Here is an 18,341-nt window from a genome sequence, read left to right as displayed (position 1 = left end):
CCATCCCAAGCAGGCTGGGAGAAATGACGCAGAGCTGAGTCACAGCAACCTTTTTGTACCCCTAAACAGCAGCCAGAAGAGCCCGTCTGACCACAGCTCACCCCTAGGTTTGCAAAGGGACAGGTTGCTGCAGGGAGGGGTGGCCGACACACGCTCAGGCCCCGTTAGAGGATGGGAAACGGGACTGTTCTGGAAGGTGGTAACGAGAAAGCTCCTCTCCCACCTGCTGCTCGCACACGCCCAAGAAATGCAGGCGATCAATATTTTTCTCCATTAGCGCAGCATCCAAATCGATGGCTTTCGATCATACTCAAAAAGGTTTTAAATTGCTGTGCCGTACAGCTTAATCCAGAGATGAGCAGCATTAAGGGTAAAAGCTAAAACCTGTCTAGTCCAAAATGACTCAAACATCAGCTAATTTACACACCGTAAGAATGGATCTCACAGAAACTATGGAGATTAGAAAAAAAATCAGGTTTTGAGGTGCTTTATATTAAAGCTAAACCATTTCACAAATACACCTGAATCATCTGATTTGAAGATCACTGAGTAATCTTACGGTTTTTCTTATTTGCAACTCAGTCTGTCTGAAAGGAAAAAGAACAAAGTAGATCCTATAAAAAACAGACTGTAGAAGAAAAAAGATTGTGCTCATGTATATTAGAGAAACTCCACAGTAACAAGTCAAACTGTAACTGCAAATTGGCACTCACTAAAAATTAAATAATCTCTATTTCTTTTCTATTCCTTGGTTGACCTCCTGAATATGGTTACAAAAAATAAGGCAAATGTTTTGAAAAATCTCCAAAGACTCTTTCCCAACAAATGCCGTAAAGTCTTTTTCTAAAAAGACTATTTTTTTGTATAAAAGGCCTTTGCTATCGTAAACTTCCATCTCCTGAGCCTGTATCAGTCACTAACACCTGATGAAGGGCACTCTTCTCCAAAAGCACTAGAGTATGAGGTGGTTTGCAAGCGCCTGCCAGAACATTTATATCAATGGATTAGGGTATTCATTCATAACTACCAACTGCTACGGCAGATAACGTTCCAGACAGACGTAACCTTTTCCATGGCTAGAGATTATGCAACGTCATGATTTTTAATCCACTCAACTCAGAGGAAGAAGAAGTGAGCTAGCTTTCACATACGTTAAAGCTTCCTTATGATGTTTTCTTCCATCACTGGTTCCAGTTATGTTGAGCTAGCAGATGATATGAACCACATGCAAACTGGGAGGCTTGGAAAATCCACCCAGCTAATTTCCAGTCCTACCAGAAACTCTGTTGCTGCAGCTGCTGTAACCCAGTGGCTACAAACAGTTCCTCTCTCCCTGCCTTTTCCCCACTCACCTCCTTTGTGGACCTTTCACTCCAGTTCCTCCAGGCTATCAGAACACCCCAAGCAAGAACTGCAGGCATTCAAGCTATAAACCAGATACCACTTAGAGAAAGATAATGTTAATTATTATTAAACTGAGAAAATCACTGAAGCTGGGGTACGTGCTTAATCAAGACAGCTAACAGGACGTCCTACAGCATCATGGGATCTCACAGATTAATTTGAGCAGAGGTGACCATTTGTTGCCCTAGTAGAATGAGCCACAGGGCTGGGCTCCAAGAGACCCAGCTACACTTTCTAGACTCAGAATTCTACTTATTAAGGAAATCCTTCTCTTATTAAATGTGGCCTTGCTATTTCTGCCTGCCTAATCTGTTTTTCCAAGCAATGTTGTCAAAACTTTATGTACAAGAAGCATTATCAGGCAGCAGTGATCACTAATTAGTGTACACCGTTTCTTACTGCTGTCACAAGAGCAGGCTGCCACCGGACTTGCACGTCCTCGCACGGCTCTGTTGTGACGAGCATTAGGCACAAGGTCCAGATCTGCTATTTTTATGGCTGCCAAGCTCTACTTCCTTCTGAAAACTCTCCGATTCAAGGGACTAAACTATTATGTCCCAACACAGGGGTCAGGGACGTAGCACTATTCTACGAGTGCTAGTTGGTAGCTGCATTCATTTCCCAGTTCTTGGAACACATGCTTTTGACACTGAAAGTCTGGCTAGTAAGTTTTAATCCATATTATTTGTCCGCAAATTGCAGAGGCAGACTTGACACACACAGAGCTGTGTTCTCATTTCTCTATCTTTATTCGATTTTCCTCGTTCCATTTTTTTTTGCTTCTTTTGGCTATTTCAGTATTGGATCCCAGGCAGTTTTTTTATTCTCAGAGTAAATTGCTGACTAGTTCTCCAGTCACTCTGACAGGGGGATACATACGACCTATTCCAATTTACAGTTCACAAGGATATTACTATATTTGCGTGTTCAGAAGCAAAACTGATGCAGTAACTGAGCATTCCCACGCTAAGGAGCAATCTGTGGATTAACACTAATTTTAATAGCTGCACATAACGTATTTGAGGTTGTTCTGAGGGCAGAAGCCAGGGAAAAAGCAATTCCAGCCATTGCAGAAAAAGTTACTGAACGTTGAACTTCAGTGACTACAGCCCATGGTGAAATGCCCCTTCTAAGACAAACAGCCATTGATTTTACTTCTCAGTTTCAGGCCTGTGCTCGCAAAACAGCTGCCCTTCAAAAGTCCTAGCCCTCTTTTGTGCTCTGACAAGCAGAGCCAAAAAATATACAGGTCAGCATATGGTCTGTGCTCAGGTTAGAGGACACATCACGACTGCAAATTAGAACTTGAACAAGAGACAGGAGGAGAAGCTGCCATGAAAGCTTATGAAACGAGACATAGGGAAGGCAAGTCCCAGGACTTAAGTTACCTACAGGGTCTGCAGTTATTTCCCTGTAACAGACTCCTGAAACATAGCCGTCTGAAAGCCCACTTTGCTCTGCCTTTGTGGTTCCGCTACAACACAACGCAGCCTAGTTCGGTCACCAATCTGCTGCAAAGGAATTCCAGTCACCAGTTCTACGGGTACAAGCTAACAAGGCCTTGATAAAAAAGTTCTCTCCGCTGCTTCTAGACTCGAGACTACAGGACACGTTCCTCACCTCTGCCCTTCTGTTATAACCCCCTTCTCTGGAAAGCTGGATATCCTTCGACCCTCAAAACCATTGCTCCTTGGCCTCTCCTCTCACCATGCACAGACACAACCAGGGCTCCATCTTAGCTGTGAGTTGCCCGAGCCTCTCTGAGGAACATGTGGCACCAAAATCGGGATGTCAGGCTCCACAGAAGAGATCAGCCACTAGCCATTCCCATCTCAAAAAACTGCAGTTCTGATATTCACGCTGCTAATCTGCCTTCCTCCACGCTGCAGGCTGGATGGAGTCTCTCCTTTAGGTGTTCCCCCCGCAAGCAGCAGCTTTATCTCCCCAGATAAAGCAGGGCTGCACAGGGCATACTTAAGAACTCCCTATTTACCCTGGAGCACAGGGGGTTGGATCCATCTCACCTGAGCTGCCTGGATTATGAGTCCCAGCTCCTCTATACAGACACTGGTAAGAAACAAGCACTGGAAGGCCATTCAGCTCCTCAGAACACAGATGGGATCAGTCTGGGCTATGGGACAGAAGCTAAAATTTGGGAATGTTGGAATCGGAGGGGATGCTGGGATCAGAAACCCGAAATCAAAGAGGGTTTCATCAGCAGCCTGGCCAAGTCCTCCAAAAAACTGATCCTCCAGCTAAATTTACTTTCTATTAAGCAATTCATTTAAAAATCAGGAGATCCTTTAGACAGCTGAAGTGGCCTTTATCAGCAACCACCAATTCAGCATTTTTCCTGTAAAGAAAGAGCTCATTATCCACACAGTCCTCTGGGATCTTTATGCAGAAAGCGGCAGTCCCAGAGCCCGTTCCCAAGCTAAAGTTTTAGGGAGGCTCACTTTGCACTTACTAAACAGGATTTTGCTTTCTAGTAGGAGGAAGAGTTTCTGACACCGTCTTTGGCAAGAACACGTAACGCAGAGAGGCTGCGCGGGTACGTGCTGCTTCAGGTAGCTCTGCAAGTCTCCCTTCACAAGTTACTCTCCTGCTGAGTCGGCTCGTCATCACGCAGTGACTTTCATAACAGGACTGCAACTTTGTGATGCAATTATTAATACAATACCACTACTACCTACTGCTTGGCCAGTATTCCTTTATGATCACAGCTTTTGGCAAAAGGGGACAAAGGTGTTGTTAATTGCTATACAGCACTAAAGTCTTAGAGCAAATTCATTACAAAGGGTGAAGTATTACTTACCTTTCTCTACACCCAAATTTTCTACTTAAGGGTTTTCAGGTATTTAAAGTGGAGTTAATAGCATTACTTTTAAACAGTATTATACTCTGCTTCCTTTGACTACACTGAGAACTAAACACTTGGCTGCCTGTCACGGGCACACGGAACGAGTTCAAGACGAGGCCGAGTGACAAACACATCCTAGCATGCCCCAAACTTTGTGCTGAAAGCATCAACTCATAAAACCAGACGTGACTCTCACTTCTTATGACCTGTAAAGACAGACTGCATCGCCACACAAAAAAATGTCACAATATACTGAAGAGAAAACTCAAAGCAGGTGGTTATGAAACCTCTTGGACTCAGAGAAGGCAAGACTGAACACGCCAGGATATGAAGGCACATCAAAAAGACTGAGGCAAGATCAGATTTATGATCAAATCAGCTAAAAGAAGAAGGTTTCTCTATTCTGATGGTTGAAAATACTTGGGGAAGGAAGCAAAGATTACTGTCGTGTATAGCTCAGGTAAGGCTACCTCTGGAGCACAGAAAAATAAAGTAATTTTATACTGGACACATCCAACAAAGTTGACCACATTCACATGGATCTTAGATGATACATTTCTGTTAGCACAATTATGACCAGTGAGGAGGGTTCCTATTTTTGAGGCTCTGGAACTACGATCTTACCTTCCACCCAAAGAACTGTCATAAAACCTTTCAGAAAAAAAAAATCCCAAACAAAAGCCCAACCAAATCCATCAACAAAACCCCCAAAATCCAACCAGCTTCACTGCCTGTAGGTGCATGCAATCTACCTCAAGTGTCTTTGCTCTAACTTGTGTCTCACCACCGTTGAGAAGTATATAAATAACCAGTTTGGTCCTTTCAACTACAACTTCTTCCAGGTAGACACCTGCAGTTTGACTGGGCCCACTGAAGTCCACTCAACTACATACAGAATAAGTACAAAACAGAAAGGTCCCCAAAAATAAAATTATGTGATTAACTCCTACCAGAAAGATCATTCCTTTTAAGCCCAAATGAAACAGAAAACTCATGCCCTTCAACCCTAGCAACAAAAGACAGTACTGAAAGAGATCAAAAAGCATTTCATGTCCTGCAAATAAGTCTATCTTAAAACAAACACTTATTTAGCTAACTTGGCACACGCTTATTTCCTTGAAAGCATAACTTACTTCAACCTGTTCTTAATTGCTTTAAGAGGAGCTGAAATAAGTCTGGACACAATCTTCTGCACAGGTTTCACTTACGATTAGTGTACATAAACTGCTCCATTTCAACCATAAGATCAGACCACAGAAGACCCTCTAATGTGGATGCTATAGAAAATAAAGACAATTGTGCCAGTATAAGCAATCGTTGTACAGGCTGCTTTGCAAGTGAGCATTTTTTTAGTGACACAGAGGTTGTATGTGGTACCAGTCTATTTATTTTAGTAAAAATTGACTGTTTCACTAAATAAAATTGCTCCACTGTAATAAAGGTATGTGTAATTCCAGTCTGAAGAATAATAACTACCAACTCTTACAAGCAGCTTTGCCAGTTTTTGGCTCAAAAACGTTGCCCACAGTTTTTGAGCCAAATAATTCACTGTTTTGATGCTTACATCACAAAAAATGCTTCTACAAACTGAGGGCAGAAGTATTCATAACCCTTAAATCCAGGTGACTGTCTCTCACAGTCCAGGCATGGGGGTAAACAAGGACACACCTCAAAAGGGAGAGCTGAGCCTTTCTGTTGATTCCTAGGACACAATCTCCTTCTGATTAACAGTTTGCGATTGCTGCTAATGCCAGCAGGAAGGACTGTGATTTTGTGGTGAGGATAAGACAGGCACAGGGAGCACAAGTGAATTTTCTGCCTTAAAGCCATAAACCTACTGCTTCAACAGGATTTGCGTTTGTAGCAACCCTGACAAAGTAATCCAAAACACTCTCCCTACAGAGGTGTGTTCTCAGCCTCCCAGGTTTATGCCCAAAGACTGTTAGCATTATTATTACCCATTCCCTGAAAAGCCTAAGGTCACTGAGAAGGCAGTACAGAGAGAGCAGAATCAGAGACAGGAAAAGTCAGGACACAAAAAGGTGCCTACAAGCAGACGCAGGCTGAGGTCTCACCTACTACACTTGTTTAGGGGAAAACTCCTTAGAAACTCCTGCTCCCTTTCAAAGCACAGTGGGGCCAGAAAGGAGGGAGGAAAGGGAAGATAAACTAAAATATGCTTAAGAATAGTAATGCACCAGCCTACAACCCCAGAAGGTGCGTAGGAGGGCAGTGTGACCAAGCAGGACCCTTAGAGAAGGATGTTTCCTGTGCCAGGGGTGGTGGTCACAAGTAGCAGCCTCACCAAAGGGCACTGGGCACAGAGCAGGTCCCGAGGCCTCCCACACAGCACAGGGAAAAGGGGTAATGTGCCAAAGATGCAGGGACGCAGCACCAACTCAAGGGATAACAGTCCCACCCCCTCGCCAAACACAGGCAGGAGGGAGGAGGCCCCTTCTCCAAGTAAACGCGGGGCAGGGGGAGGCATCCCCAGCCCCACAGACGGCCCTCCCTCAGTCACGCAAGGAAGGCCCCACACCCGCCGTCCCAAACGGAGGGAAGGGCAGCCCCACAGAAGCCCGTACAGAACAACGGAGCCCACTGGCACCCCACAGACATTCCCTCGGCCCCACCGACATCCTCCTCAACTCCGGCAGGGGACAAGGAAGGCCTCCCCCCGAACCCTGAGCGCCCCCCGCCTTCCCCCGAGCACACAACGGGCGCCCCCAGCCCCATAAGCCGCCCTCAAAGCACAGGGAGGGCCCGGAAGGCCCCTAAAGCCCCCCCCCCCCCGTCAAGGCTCACAGAGGGCCGGAAAGGGCCCCCCAAGCCCCACAGAGGGCGGGGAAGGCCCCTAAAGCCCCCCACAAACCCCACGCACGGGCCAGGAAGGCCGCATAGGCCACCCCAGGCCCCACGGAGGGGGAAGAAGGGGCCCTGGCTGCGCCCCCCTCACCTTTAGGCCTCACTCACCGCGTCCCCGCCGAGGCCGCTCCCTCAGGCAGGCGGAGGCGGGGTCCCGCCGCTAGGCCCCGCCCCCTACCATGCCGCTACCCGATTGGCCCCGAGCTGGGAGGCGTCTGACCAATGGGAAGCCGAGGGAGCGGGAGGGGGTGGGGCGTACCGGTGCGCGCGCGGAGCGGCGTGTGCGTACCGGAGCGCGCGCTGTGGCCGTGGGCGTGCGTGTCCCGGTGCGCGCGCGCTGTGGCGCGCCTCCTGGTGCTCATGGCCCGGTGCTCACGGGCTGGTGTGCACCTACCCCGCCGGCTCCCCCTTGTCCCCGGGGCCCCCCCGTGCTTCCCCGGGCTCTGCGGCCCCGCTGGCAACAGCGCTGTCCGGTCCCGGCCGTTCCCGGTGGAGAAATGGGATAAAAGCAAATATTCCAACTGCCCATCCCGGCGTATCCCGGGATCCCTCCGTCCTCCGGCAGCGCGTCTGAGAACAGGACCCCCAGGGACAGCGGGACCCCCGGGCCGGCTGCGCCTACCGGCGCCGTCCCGATCCCAGCAGCGGGCGGGCCCCCCGAGGCGGCGGCTGTGCGGGAGGGGACGCGGGGCTACGGCACCGGGAGGGGAAGGGAACAACACGTTCCCGGGCGCTGCCCCCCTCCGCTTTCCTGCCTCCCGGGGCTCCGGTTCGTTTCGATTTCGTTTCTCGGAAGGATCGCTCCTCAGCGCCGGGACCCGCCCGTCCCGGGGCAGCGCCGAGCCGCGGGTCTCAGCGGGCCGGGGGCAGCGCCGAGCACCGCTGCGGGGAGCGGCCGCCCGCCGCCACCGGGGATGCAGGTAAGAGCTGCCCGCCCGGTCCCGTCCCCCCCGCCCTCAATTAGCGGCTGGAAGTTAATGACCCGGGGTGTGTGTGTGACCCCTCCCTCCGCCTCACGGAGCCGGGAGCGGACTGGGGGGCTCCGTCCCCCCCATTTGGGACTGAGCCGAAAGCTGCTCCCGCACGTCTGGGGGGGTCCCTTTTCACCCCCCTTTTCTCGCTTTCCCACTCGAACCCTCCAAGGACAATATTTCCCCTTGAAGCAAGGAAGCGCCGTCTCCGAACGGTGGGAAAGCAGCTAAGAAGGGAAACAAAAAAAAGCAAGAACACAAAATTGGTACAAAGTAATAAAAATTAAGAATGCGCCTCACGCCCTAGAAATCTGCAGAAGCAAGAAAAATATCAAACATTTGGTCTGCTTTTAATCTAAATCTCGTTGTAAGGGAGTCACGCCGAGGGGAGAAAACCAAAACACCTTTTGGAGGAGTTCTAGGCAAAATCCACTGCTAATTTCTTTCACTTTTATTTTTCCCGTAGCTTATCGCTTAGAGCGAATCTGAAAGAGTTCGCCTTGCCCACCAAGCCTGCGCAGAGTTTGTACTGGAGTTTCTCTGCTTTCCCTCACACGCTATTACACGGCCCCTCGTTCTGCTGAAGCCACCAACCCCCAGAGAGCCAGCAGCCGTTACCCCACCCGCAGCAAAATTAGCACTCATCCGGCTGAAGAAAACCCCTCGCCCATCACCAAAATGCCCCCTTTCTCCCGCTAGAACTTACCCACATCGCAGGGAAGCGTTTTTCTGGGAGGGGGGACGGAGCGTTTTGCTCCCATCTCCCCTGCTCCCGGTTTTGGGGACACCAGCTTTGCATTTAAGATGTGCCCAACCACCACCTGCACACTTGTGATTTTTTCTTCACCCCCTGATTTTCAGGGCTCTCGGCTCCTTGACACCCCCACCCCCCCCCCCATCCTCAAACCACCCCTGAAAGTCTGCCTGAGGGTGTATCGAAGCGCCCGGAGGTGGCAAGCGCTGCGGAAAATACTATTTGTAGGCAAAATTGTTAATTTTCCAGAGAACGAAGCTGAGAAATCGCTGGCATTCGCCTTAATAGATTTTTAAGGGGAAACATTACCCGCTTGGCTGCCAGTAATGTTTCAAGATCGAGATGGGGCTGACGGCAGGATCTGGCGCGGGAGCTCTGGTCGAGAGCCCGGGACCAGAGTGGGGGTGATGCTGAGACCCCCCCCCCGCCCCCAAGGCCAGCTGAGGTGCTGGGGCTGCCTCTCCTCCCGGCACTGACCATCTCACCCGTTCGGTGGGGCTGGAGGGGGTCCTTAATGAGCAACCGAGAGGGAGGATAATTCTTGAAGAGCTGGGACTTACTGGCAGGAGAGCAAGACGAGTGGACATCTCTCTGGACCCGGGGATGGCCATTTCCACCAATGCCCAAATGATCCCTAGGGGAAAAGTTAGAGATATCCCTTCATACAGAGTTTTCTAAGACAAAATCTAATTTTGTCTGTATTTTCACAACTCTGAAGAACTGAAGCGCTGTCCTAAACCCCTGGATGTCCAACGAGCATCTGAGGACCCTGCAGGAAGCGGGAGCCAGCACGGGCACTGCGGGCTCTGCCAGTCTTGGCTCCATCTTCTGCTTCCCTGTGGCCATGGGGTGGTGGGGATGGATAACCCACATCTAGAGCCTGGATGAGGGCAGGTACCTCCGCTAAAGAAAAGAACTGGATAAAGAGAGGAGGATCTGGCCACTAACACTGTCTTGGGCAACCAGAGGTTCATCCTGGAGCTGGTAAAGGATCCAGAGCCAGTGTGGAAGAGCTGCAGACACTGCTCCGAGAAACCAGTTAGAAACTATCTGAGCAGTGACCACTGCGGTGGGGGCATCTCCAAAGCAAAGGCAGGTCTGGAGTTGGGAATTTTCCCCCACTGATGTGTTTGACCTCTTTTCCCCAGGGTAAAGTGGCAGTCAGCTCTTCCAGCCCCGTTGTCGCAGCTTCGTTACCGGCCCCGTCCCAGGCCAGGCACACTCCCATCAGCGAGGGGGAGATCTTCACGCTTCCCGGCAGGCTGAGTGAGTAGATGTTGAGCAAGTCAACGCTGCTTAAAAAAAAAAAAAGGAGCTCCCACAGAGTGGGACGTGGTGGGTACAGCTGTGGTGTCCCACCCAGGGACCGTTCCCTGCTGTTGAGGGGCACAAGACGGACCAGTCGTCGGGGTCCATTTTCTCTCTCTGGGGTTTTGGCCTGTGAGTACTTAATATAGAGGGAAACTTTGGTGATGGAGAAGACCAGTATCCCCCCCTGCCCCTCCGCAGTTTTGAAGATGGAGACAGTTGTTTCAGAGGCTGCCCCTGGTTTCAGGAATCCAGCCCTCGCTGTGGAGCAAGGACGACGTGATCCACTGGCTAAGATGGGCTGAGAAAGAGTATTCCCTTCGGCAAACGGACGAAAGCAAGTTTGAAATGAACGGCAAAGCCCTGTGCATCCTCACCAAGGATGACTTCAGATACCGAGCTCCCAGCTCAGGTTAGACCGAGTGCAAGGGTGTTTGAGGACCATCCAAGTACGGCACAAGCTGTGCCCTGCTCAGTGGGGCTGGATGGGTCCCAGCAGACCAGGCTTCAGCCCTACCTGGCCAGTTGGGTGCTGGAAACAGGGACAACCCTCCTCCTTCCTTTAGTCCACCTGGACTGCACATGCTTTGGGATGGGGAGTAACCTCTTGCTCTGTAGCCCAGAAATGTAAGCAACAACATCAACTGAGAGTCTCCACTATAACACAGAATCATCTCAGCAGACTTTCCTTCCCTGCAGGTGATGTTTTGTATGAAATACTTCAGTACATTAAGACTCAAAGAAGAGCTCTCGTGTGCAGCCCTCTGCTGAGCTCACCCTTCAGGGAGGCCAGGAGCACAGAGGAAGGTATGATGGAGAATGGCAGCTCTCCATCAAGCTGTCCTGCCCTCAGCTACGCTGGGTCGCACACATCCAGGGCTTGAAGCTCAGCCAGCTGAACCCATCCCACAGTACCTCAGCAAGGCAAGCAGGATGGTCCTGAAGATGGCTGCCAGGTCCAACAAAGTCCAGGGCATCAAGAAAGCTTGTAGTGATGAAGCAGGTCTGGTCAGAATCAGGTCTAGGGATCACCAGGTGTGTCCACGGTGACCAAGCAGGGCCATGGGCTACACTAGGAAGTCTATTTGTGAGTTGAGATCTGGATGGGGGGGTTAATAGCCAGGCAGAGGCATGACCACGGCTGGAGAGCAGTCCTCCTGCAGCACGGGTGGGAAAGGGCTGAGAGGCCAGGGCTGAGTTTAAATAGAGCTTCTGGGCCAATGGGTGGGGTGGGAAGAGGTCCCAGGTGAGGCCTTGGCGGGCTTAGGTCTGGCTTTGCAGTGTGGTGGCTCTGGGACTGCTTTCCTGGGCTCTTCTGCTGGCTCAGGTGTAGGGTGATGAACATCTTAAGCTTCCACAATGGTTTACAAGGGAGTGCCTGTACTCTGCTGCCTTCTCCTGTTCCAGCGTTCCTGTATCTGACCCTCACCTTACTTGGCATCTCCTCTGACCCTTCTGCTGCTCCTGCCTTAGGAAGATCCTGGGCTCTCCTCAGCACCTGCCTCCTCTGGCTGGGCGGGTTCTGGGCTGACAGCCAACCTGGGCTGTCCCTCCCCATGTGTTTCAGGGCTTTGGGTCTCCTGGGACCTGCCATAGTGCACTATAGAGTTGTTTTTTTTCCTCTTCCCAGGCACAGACTGTAGACCTGAGGCTGCCCCAGTTGCTGTTTCCTCCCGCCTGGGTTGTGCGGAACAGCCTGTGTCCTGCAGCCACCCGGAGCCGCTGAACCTCTCCCATCACAGCTGGGAGGGCAGCGGCAGGGCAGAGGCCATCTGCTCTTTTCCGACGACCCTGTCAGCCCCGGTGGATGGGAAAATTGCAGGTAAATCTGAATTTATAGCCGGGTTCCTTGGGGAAATGAGATTGTGCTTTGTCCTGTCTGCCCAACCGTCTCCCTTCCATTTATTCCATGCATCAGTGGGTGCTTCCCTGCCTCAGTTTCCCTACCTGAAAAACTGTAGTTCCTGCTGGTGTTTTGAGATTTAGCGGTGGACGTGCTGTGCGTGAGCTCTGGGCTCTTCTTACATTTATTATCAGCGCTAACACGTGCAGTCCTGTTGCTGATTGACCCTTACTGGAGCATAGGTGCCTTAGTGGGAGCTCTGTGACCATTTATTCTCCACTAACGCTCAGACTGCAGGTTGCTGTGGGATTACGTGTACCAGCTCCTCTCCGACAGCCGCTATGAGCCTTACATCAAATGGGAAGACAAGGAAGCCAAGGTCTTCCGGGTCGTTAACCCAAACGGACTTGCCCAGCTCTGGGGGAACCACAAGGTAATTGCAGTTGAGAACAAATTCGTCATTCCTGGGCTTCTGCATGTCGCCTTCATGATGTGTTCCCCAGAGCTGGTGGCACAGGGACTGGAAAGGGTGAGACGGAGTGGGCACAGAGCTACTGAGAGGTGCCAAACTCCGGGTGATTAAAGAGGAAGGCTTTCTCATCCTCTGGAAAGCCAACCATGACAGCTGTGGACCCAGAAGCATGTCTGGGTTAGAGACCCACACCACAGCCTGCAACGCCCAAGACCCACCTTGAATGTCCCACACATGGTCCTCCTGCAGACAGCCCCAAGCCAGGTGTTGGCACTTGCTTTTACTCAGATTCCCCCCCAGTTCTTTTCTTCTTCCAGAACCGGATGAACATGACATACGAAAAGATGTCGCGAGCGCTCAGACATTACTACAAACTCAACATCATCAAAAAGGAGCCAGGGCAGAAGCTGCTGTTCAGGTGAGATGAAGCAGATTAGAGAAACGAGCTGCCTGGGACAGTGGGGATGGAGCACAGGAAGGTGGTGGCTTTGGTGGCCTCCAGATGTTGGCAGCTGCTTCATCTTGCTGGTTCCTCGATGGTCCAGACTGAGCTGGTCCAGCTGCAGCATCTTTGCTGTATGTTGGGGTAAAGCTTGGGGACGTGGTCTGTCTTCTGGGTTTGTGGTGCTGCAAAAAGAGATCAGGGGCTGGTCCCAGCCTGGCCCAGTGACCCAGGTGTCCCGCAGCGGCTGTGCGTGTCTCGGAGCTGGAACCAGCCTTTGTGTTGAGGTATAAAAGCCTGAGCTGGTTTTAGTTTTGCAACACCTCGGTGGTTGCTTTTTGGCTTGTTTCTTTTTATCCTTCCCTGCAAACACAGCACCCCGCTGAGTTTGTGTCCAGCTGCTCTCCTGTGACAGCCAGGAGCTGGGACACCAGGGCTCCAGGTCCCACCATGGCTCCAGGTCCCACCATGGCTCTGGGTCCCACCAGGGCTGTGGGCCAGCAGCCTGCCCCAGGGCCAGCATCCAGCCGCTCTCCTGTCCCCAAGCCCAGCTGAGCTGGAAACTTCCCTCCTGTTCCCCAGTGACACCAGGTCTGAAGTCCATCTCCAGACAGAAGAAGGGGTGGAAATAAGTTGTGAGCCTCCTGTTTTCGGCGCTGGCTGCTTCCCTGGGGCTAGTTTGGATTTAAAGCCCCTTCTCTGGGCCGATGAGCGCCGAGCTTTGTCTCCCCGGGCTTGGGGCACCCTGGGTGCAAAGCCAGAGCTGGGATCCCCAGCAGAGCCCAGGGACGGCAGATACCCTCTGCCAAGCTCCAGAGCTCAGCTGATGAGGGCAAGGGCTGCAGCATTTACAGCCTGGTTTGGGGCTGGGCTTGGACATGCCCTTAAAAATACGTATTGCAGATTTTTGAAGACACCTGGGGAGATCATCCATGAGAAATCCAGCAAACTGGAGCAGCTGGAGAACGAGGACCATGAGGATTTGAAAGAAGACCCATTGGAGGTTTCACCATAGGAAGTCTTTGAAAGTGGCACTTTCAGCGCATCGCAGACAGATTTCTGCTCTGCTGGGAAGTGCTGGTGTCTCTTCCGTCTCCTGGACAGAAGGCCCCAGAGCTGGTCCTGGATTTCAAAACCTGCCCTGAGCCAAAGCTGTGACATCTCTGGGGCTTCATTAGCAAAACACACCCAGAAACTGTCCCCCAGCCCCGAAAGCGCAGGCGAAACCTGTGGGCCGGGCTTCTGCTCGCTTCTCTTTGGTGCTCGGGGAGGGAGCGTGACATTTTTGCTCTGTAAATTTTGATGCTTGTCTTCAAGGTTTGAACTTGCTGGTAAAGACTGCTCCGTTCTTGCAGCGAGATGTGCGGAGCGGAGAGCAGCGGAGCACGTGCTCCTGGTCAAACATCTCCCGAAGCGCTGTAGGAGCAAGCGGTGGCCCTAAGCGTGAACGCGCTGCTCTGAATCTGAGCCATTTCCCCGATTTGAGACCGGATTTACGCTGCAGATGTGCCCTACGCTGTAACCTCACTGTCTCCTTTGGGGTTGCAACTGTGATTAAGGGTGGGAGTGTGCTGAAATATCCGCCTGGATCAGGCCTGGTTGGAGCTCCGGGCTGCACGGATGCCCTAAGCTGGGTCTCGTTTTAACTCCTTTCCCTCCATGTAGTGCTTTTTGTAATTATCAGACTAAATAATGTGAAAAGAAACAAAGCCAGTAATGAATATGAGCAAGCTCCTCGTCAGACACGTGGGTATTTGCCTGGAGCCCGAAGCAGGAATTCCTGCAACCCCAGGCACTGTAAGTGACCTGGAAGGAAAAATGTACGTTGTGTTGTCGGTGTTTTTTTTTTTTTAAATCCAAAAATATCCACTAATATTTTCAGATTGCTTTTTATTGAGGAAATAAATTCTGTGACTCTGTACAGTTGAAAACCCACTTCTTGCTGGTTGAAGGTCTGAAACTGGGAAATCCGAGCCTTCCTCATTTAAAACCAGTTCCTGTGAGCGCACAGAACTTGTCCCCAAGCTCGGCAGCCCCTAAACCAGAGTGCGACAGTCGGAGCTGCTCACAGATGGGTGAACATAGCGCAAAGACACGGTGGTTTTTTGCTCCGTGGACAAGCACAGAGAGAGCTCGTGAGGCAAAGTCGTGTTTTGTGGCTGATAGGACAAGGTGAGTTCATTCCAACCCCACTGTAGAACTTCTCCTGCTGCCTTGTATTTTTGCTCTGGACCCTCTCCCAAGCCCAAAGTGCCGTCTCAGAGCTGCACCGGCTTTTGGGGCAGCGATGCTGTGAATGGGTCTGGGAAATGTCCGTCTTGTGAAAAACTTTAGCAAGGGGCGGTGACTGAGGTTTCCACCAAAACCGGTTGTTGCCAACCTGAAACTACAGTCCCTTTGGCTGTAACTGGTGTTGCTCCTCCAAAACCACTTTACACCCATTAGCTGGAGCCTGAAGATGGTGGTGGACCGTACGCAGCAAAGGACGGTGGTGAGACACGTGGTGGCTGGTTGGCAAAACGTCAACAGTACATCATCTCCGGAAACACTGGCTGAGAAGTTTCGCTTCCAGAAAAAATCACCAGCTCGTTGGCAAAACACAAGTGCTTGTTGAGTCAAGTGATGGAGGAGAAGGAAACAAGAAGCTGTAGTGGGGTAAAAGAGCATAGTGTCACTGCCTTTGGGACATCCTAGCTAGGAAGGGAGGTCAACATCTCTGTTAGGAGAGGGGCTGGAGGTTACCCAGCACCCAGCCAAGCTGCAGCCTGGGGATGCACCATACCAGGAAGGTGCAGTGAAGCACCCAGACCTCATCCTTCCTCTCACAAAGGGCTATTTTTGTCCCAGAGAAGACTAAAGCCAGATCTTCCCTGAGGTGAAATCCAGCAGAGAGTCAGTGTAAGTCCTGCCCAGCCCCGAGGGACAGCCTTGGTGGGAAAGCAGACCTCCTTCCTCGGCAACTGCCCCATCCTGGCCCTGTGTCACTCTTGGGATACACACCCATGGGTGCATTTTTCCTGACCTTCTCCTAACAAGACATCCCCTCCACTTTCTTGCTGTGGAAGCAGCCCTGATGACTCCTGAGCACCTCATCACTTCTCCAGCCTGCACGGTTTGTTTTGTTGGAGCAGGTGACAGTTGGTGACCACGGTGCTTGTGCCGTGCTCGCAGGGAGCATGCGAGATGCCCTTCACCTGTTTTTCCAGCGATGACTAAGGATCCCGCTGGACTTGGACGGGGATTTTCTCTCCTGGTTGGGAAGCTGCCAAAAGCACTCAACCCTCCTTGTGCCGTGCCACCGTGGCTCCGGAGAGGTCTTGGAGGGTGAAAATCAAAGGGCACCTTTGCAAGGATGAGCTGCAATGACAAACTCTTTCCATGCTCCCAGGAAGTCCTCCTCTCCTTCCTGGGTCATTGTGTCTCTCTTCCCTGTGGTAAACTGAGGCAGGAGGGCTGGAAACCTGCTGCTTTCCTGGAACGGGGACCCAGCCCTTTCGGTAAACAGCCAAGGAACCGCCGCTTGTGCCAGGGTGTTTGGCGTGGGTGTGTGGGGAGGGAGAGCACCCGGCAGTTGGTGACTTTTGCCATGGCTGAAGTCCAGGGGCGGTGCCACGCAGGTGGGTGCCTTGTGCGGGCTTTCCCGAGGGTTTGCAGGTGCTTCGTTCCCTGGAGGTCATCACCCACGCTTCGGCAGCCCTGGATCCGGCGCTGGTTGGGGCATGGTGGTGCACAGCAGCGAGTGCCGGTGCATGGCCGCTGCTGTCTCGCACTGCTCATCTGCCGAGCGAAGCAGCTAAAAATCAGCTAAAAGTCTTGTCCCTGGAGGAAGAGAGGGTTTGCTTTGCGGGCTCGTCACGGGCAGAGTGATTAACTTCACTTGTAAGAGAGAAATAGTGAAATATTTATTAACATAAAACAGTGATTTAACAAAGTTCACAGAATCACACAGAAACACAGAATGGTTTGGGTTGGAAGGGACCTTAAAGATCATCTAGTCCCAACCCCCCTGCCCTGGGCAGGGACACCTCCCACCAGCCCAGGTTGCTCCAAGCCCCGTCCAACCTGGCCTTGAACCCCTCCAGGGATGGGGCAGCCACAGCTTCTCTGGGCAACCTGGGCCAGGGGCTCACCACCCTTATCATAGAGAATTTTTTCCTGATATCCAATCTAAATCTACCCTCTCTCAACTTGAGGCCGTTACCCCGTGTCCTATCATAACACTCCCTGCTCCAGAGTCCCTCCCCAGCTTTCCTGGAGCCCCTTTAGGGACTGGAAGGGGCTGGAAGGTCTCCCCGGAGCCTTCTCTTCTCCAGGCTGAACCCCCCCAGCTCTCTCAGCCTGTCCCCACAGCAGAGGGGCTCCAGCCCTCTGATTATCTTTGTGGACCTCTTCTGGACCCGCTCCAACAGGTCCACGTCCTTGTGGTGAGGACTCCAGAGCCGGATGCAGTACTCCAGGTGGGGTCTCACCAGAGCAGAGTAGAGGGGCAGAAGTTAGTAGTGAATGCAACAGTGTTTTACGAGATTCGATGACAGGGTATACTCAATTATTTACTGCATAGAGGCCAGGGTCTCTCAACCTCGAGGAGTAGAACCTTAAGCAAGTGTCCCCACTCAAGGGGAGATCCTGGCGTGTAGCCCGCTACCGTGCAGGAGAGCTCCAGGGGCTCTTGGGCTGTCTGCTATTTAGAGAATAAGATAATTGACCTATAGTCGTATTCACAAAGGAACACTCTATCTAGGTCCCCACTCCAGACAGTGTTTTGACTGTGTTGCCAGCCATCCCCCATAGTTCAAGTGCAACTCATAACAACTCCTGCTGATGGTCATGGCTTGAGCAGGAGCCGGCAGGGGGCGAAAGGGGGAAAAGGGGGGAGCACACTGCCACCGGGCTGGTGCCCACCACCCTCTTGGATCAGAGGCACCATGCAAGTGGGCTGAGACGTTTCCATCAAGGCCACGTGTTGGCTGTGCCATCTGTCCAAACCATGGCCGGTGCGCAGAGCAGTGGCTGCCCTCAACACCCCCATCATGGTTCAGATCTGAAACTGCAGATATTTTTGTGCCCAAGTGGCTGGTGTTGGCTTGAAGGGACCTTTGTGGTCCACTTAAAACACAACTGCCTCCAAAGCTCACTTGGATTGACTGTGGCTTTGGCTAGCCAAATCTTGAAGGCCTCCAAGGATGGTGATCCCCCACCATCTGGACACTCGTTTGAGGCTGTCCCGGCCTCCTGCAGAGGAGGCTTTTCCTGATGTCCAACCTCGACCTCCCAAGCTGTGGGCTGCCTGTCTTGTTCCCAAGAAATTTGGGTGTGTTGACTCCTGTCTTCCTCTGAGCCTGTTGAAACCCCCTGCACCTCACAGCTCCGTGGGAGGAATACCTCTCCCTTGTTTTTTTCCACTTTCTGGAGCAAGTTCCCA

The 18,341-nt window shown here is 51.8% G+C and overlaps 2 protein-coding genes across 3 annotated transcripts in view; one reads left to right on the top strand and one right to left on the bottom strand.

The window, feature by feature from the left end:
* The window catches only part of KCTD20 (potassium channel tetramerization domain containing 20), a 30,483-nt gene extending 23,150 nt beyond the window's left edge, over nucleotides 1–7,333 (bottom strand). Inside the window, exon 1 of one of the 2 annotated variants that reach the window (XM_063356309.1) lies at nucleotides 7,238–7,333. The gene's annotated coding sequence lies outside the window, so the exon portion shown is untranslated. Of the gene's footprint in view, nucleotides 1–7,220 lie in introns of both variants that reach the window. The other variant, XM_063356308.1, reaches the window with a different exon arrangement.
* A 91-nt stretch (nucleotides 7,334–7,424) lies between these two features.
* ETV7 (ETS variant transcription factor 7) lies at nucleotides 7,425–14,814 on the top strand. The gene is made up of 8 exons (XM_063356448.1): nucleotides 7,425–8,049; nucleotides 10,003–10,120; nucleotides 10,410–10,574; nucleotides 10,862–10,969; nucleotides 11,793–11,984; nucleotides 12,296–12,438; nucleotides 12,795–12,895; nucleotides 13,823–14,814. Exons 1-8 carry the CDS (start codon nucleotides 8,044–8,046, stop codon nucleotides 13,932–13,934), a joined length of 945 nt encoding a protein of 314 aa, XP_063212518.1. The 5' UTR covers nucleotides 7,425–8,043; the 3' UTR covers nucleotides 13,935–14,814.
* Nucleotides 14,815–18,341: the final 3,527 nt, after the last annotated feature.

Source organism: Chroicocephalus ridibundus, chromosome 20 (genome assembly GCF_963924245.1).
Source record: "Chroicocephalus ridibundus chromosome 20, bChrRid1.1, whole genome shotgun sequence".
Taxonomy (NCBI): domain Eukaryota; kingdom Metazoa; phylum Chordata; class Aves; order Charadriiformes; family Laridae; genus Chroicocephalus; species Chroicocephalus ridibundus.
Note: the sequence above shows the minus strand (reverse complement) of the source record. Positions and strands in the feature narration are given on the sequence as shown.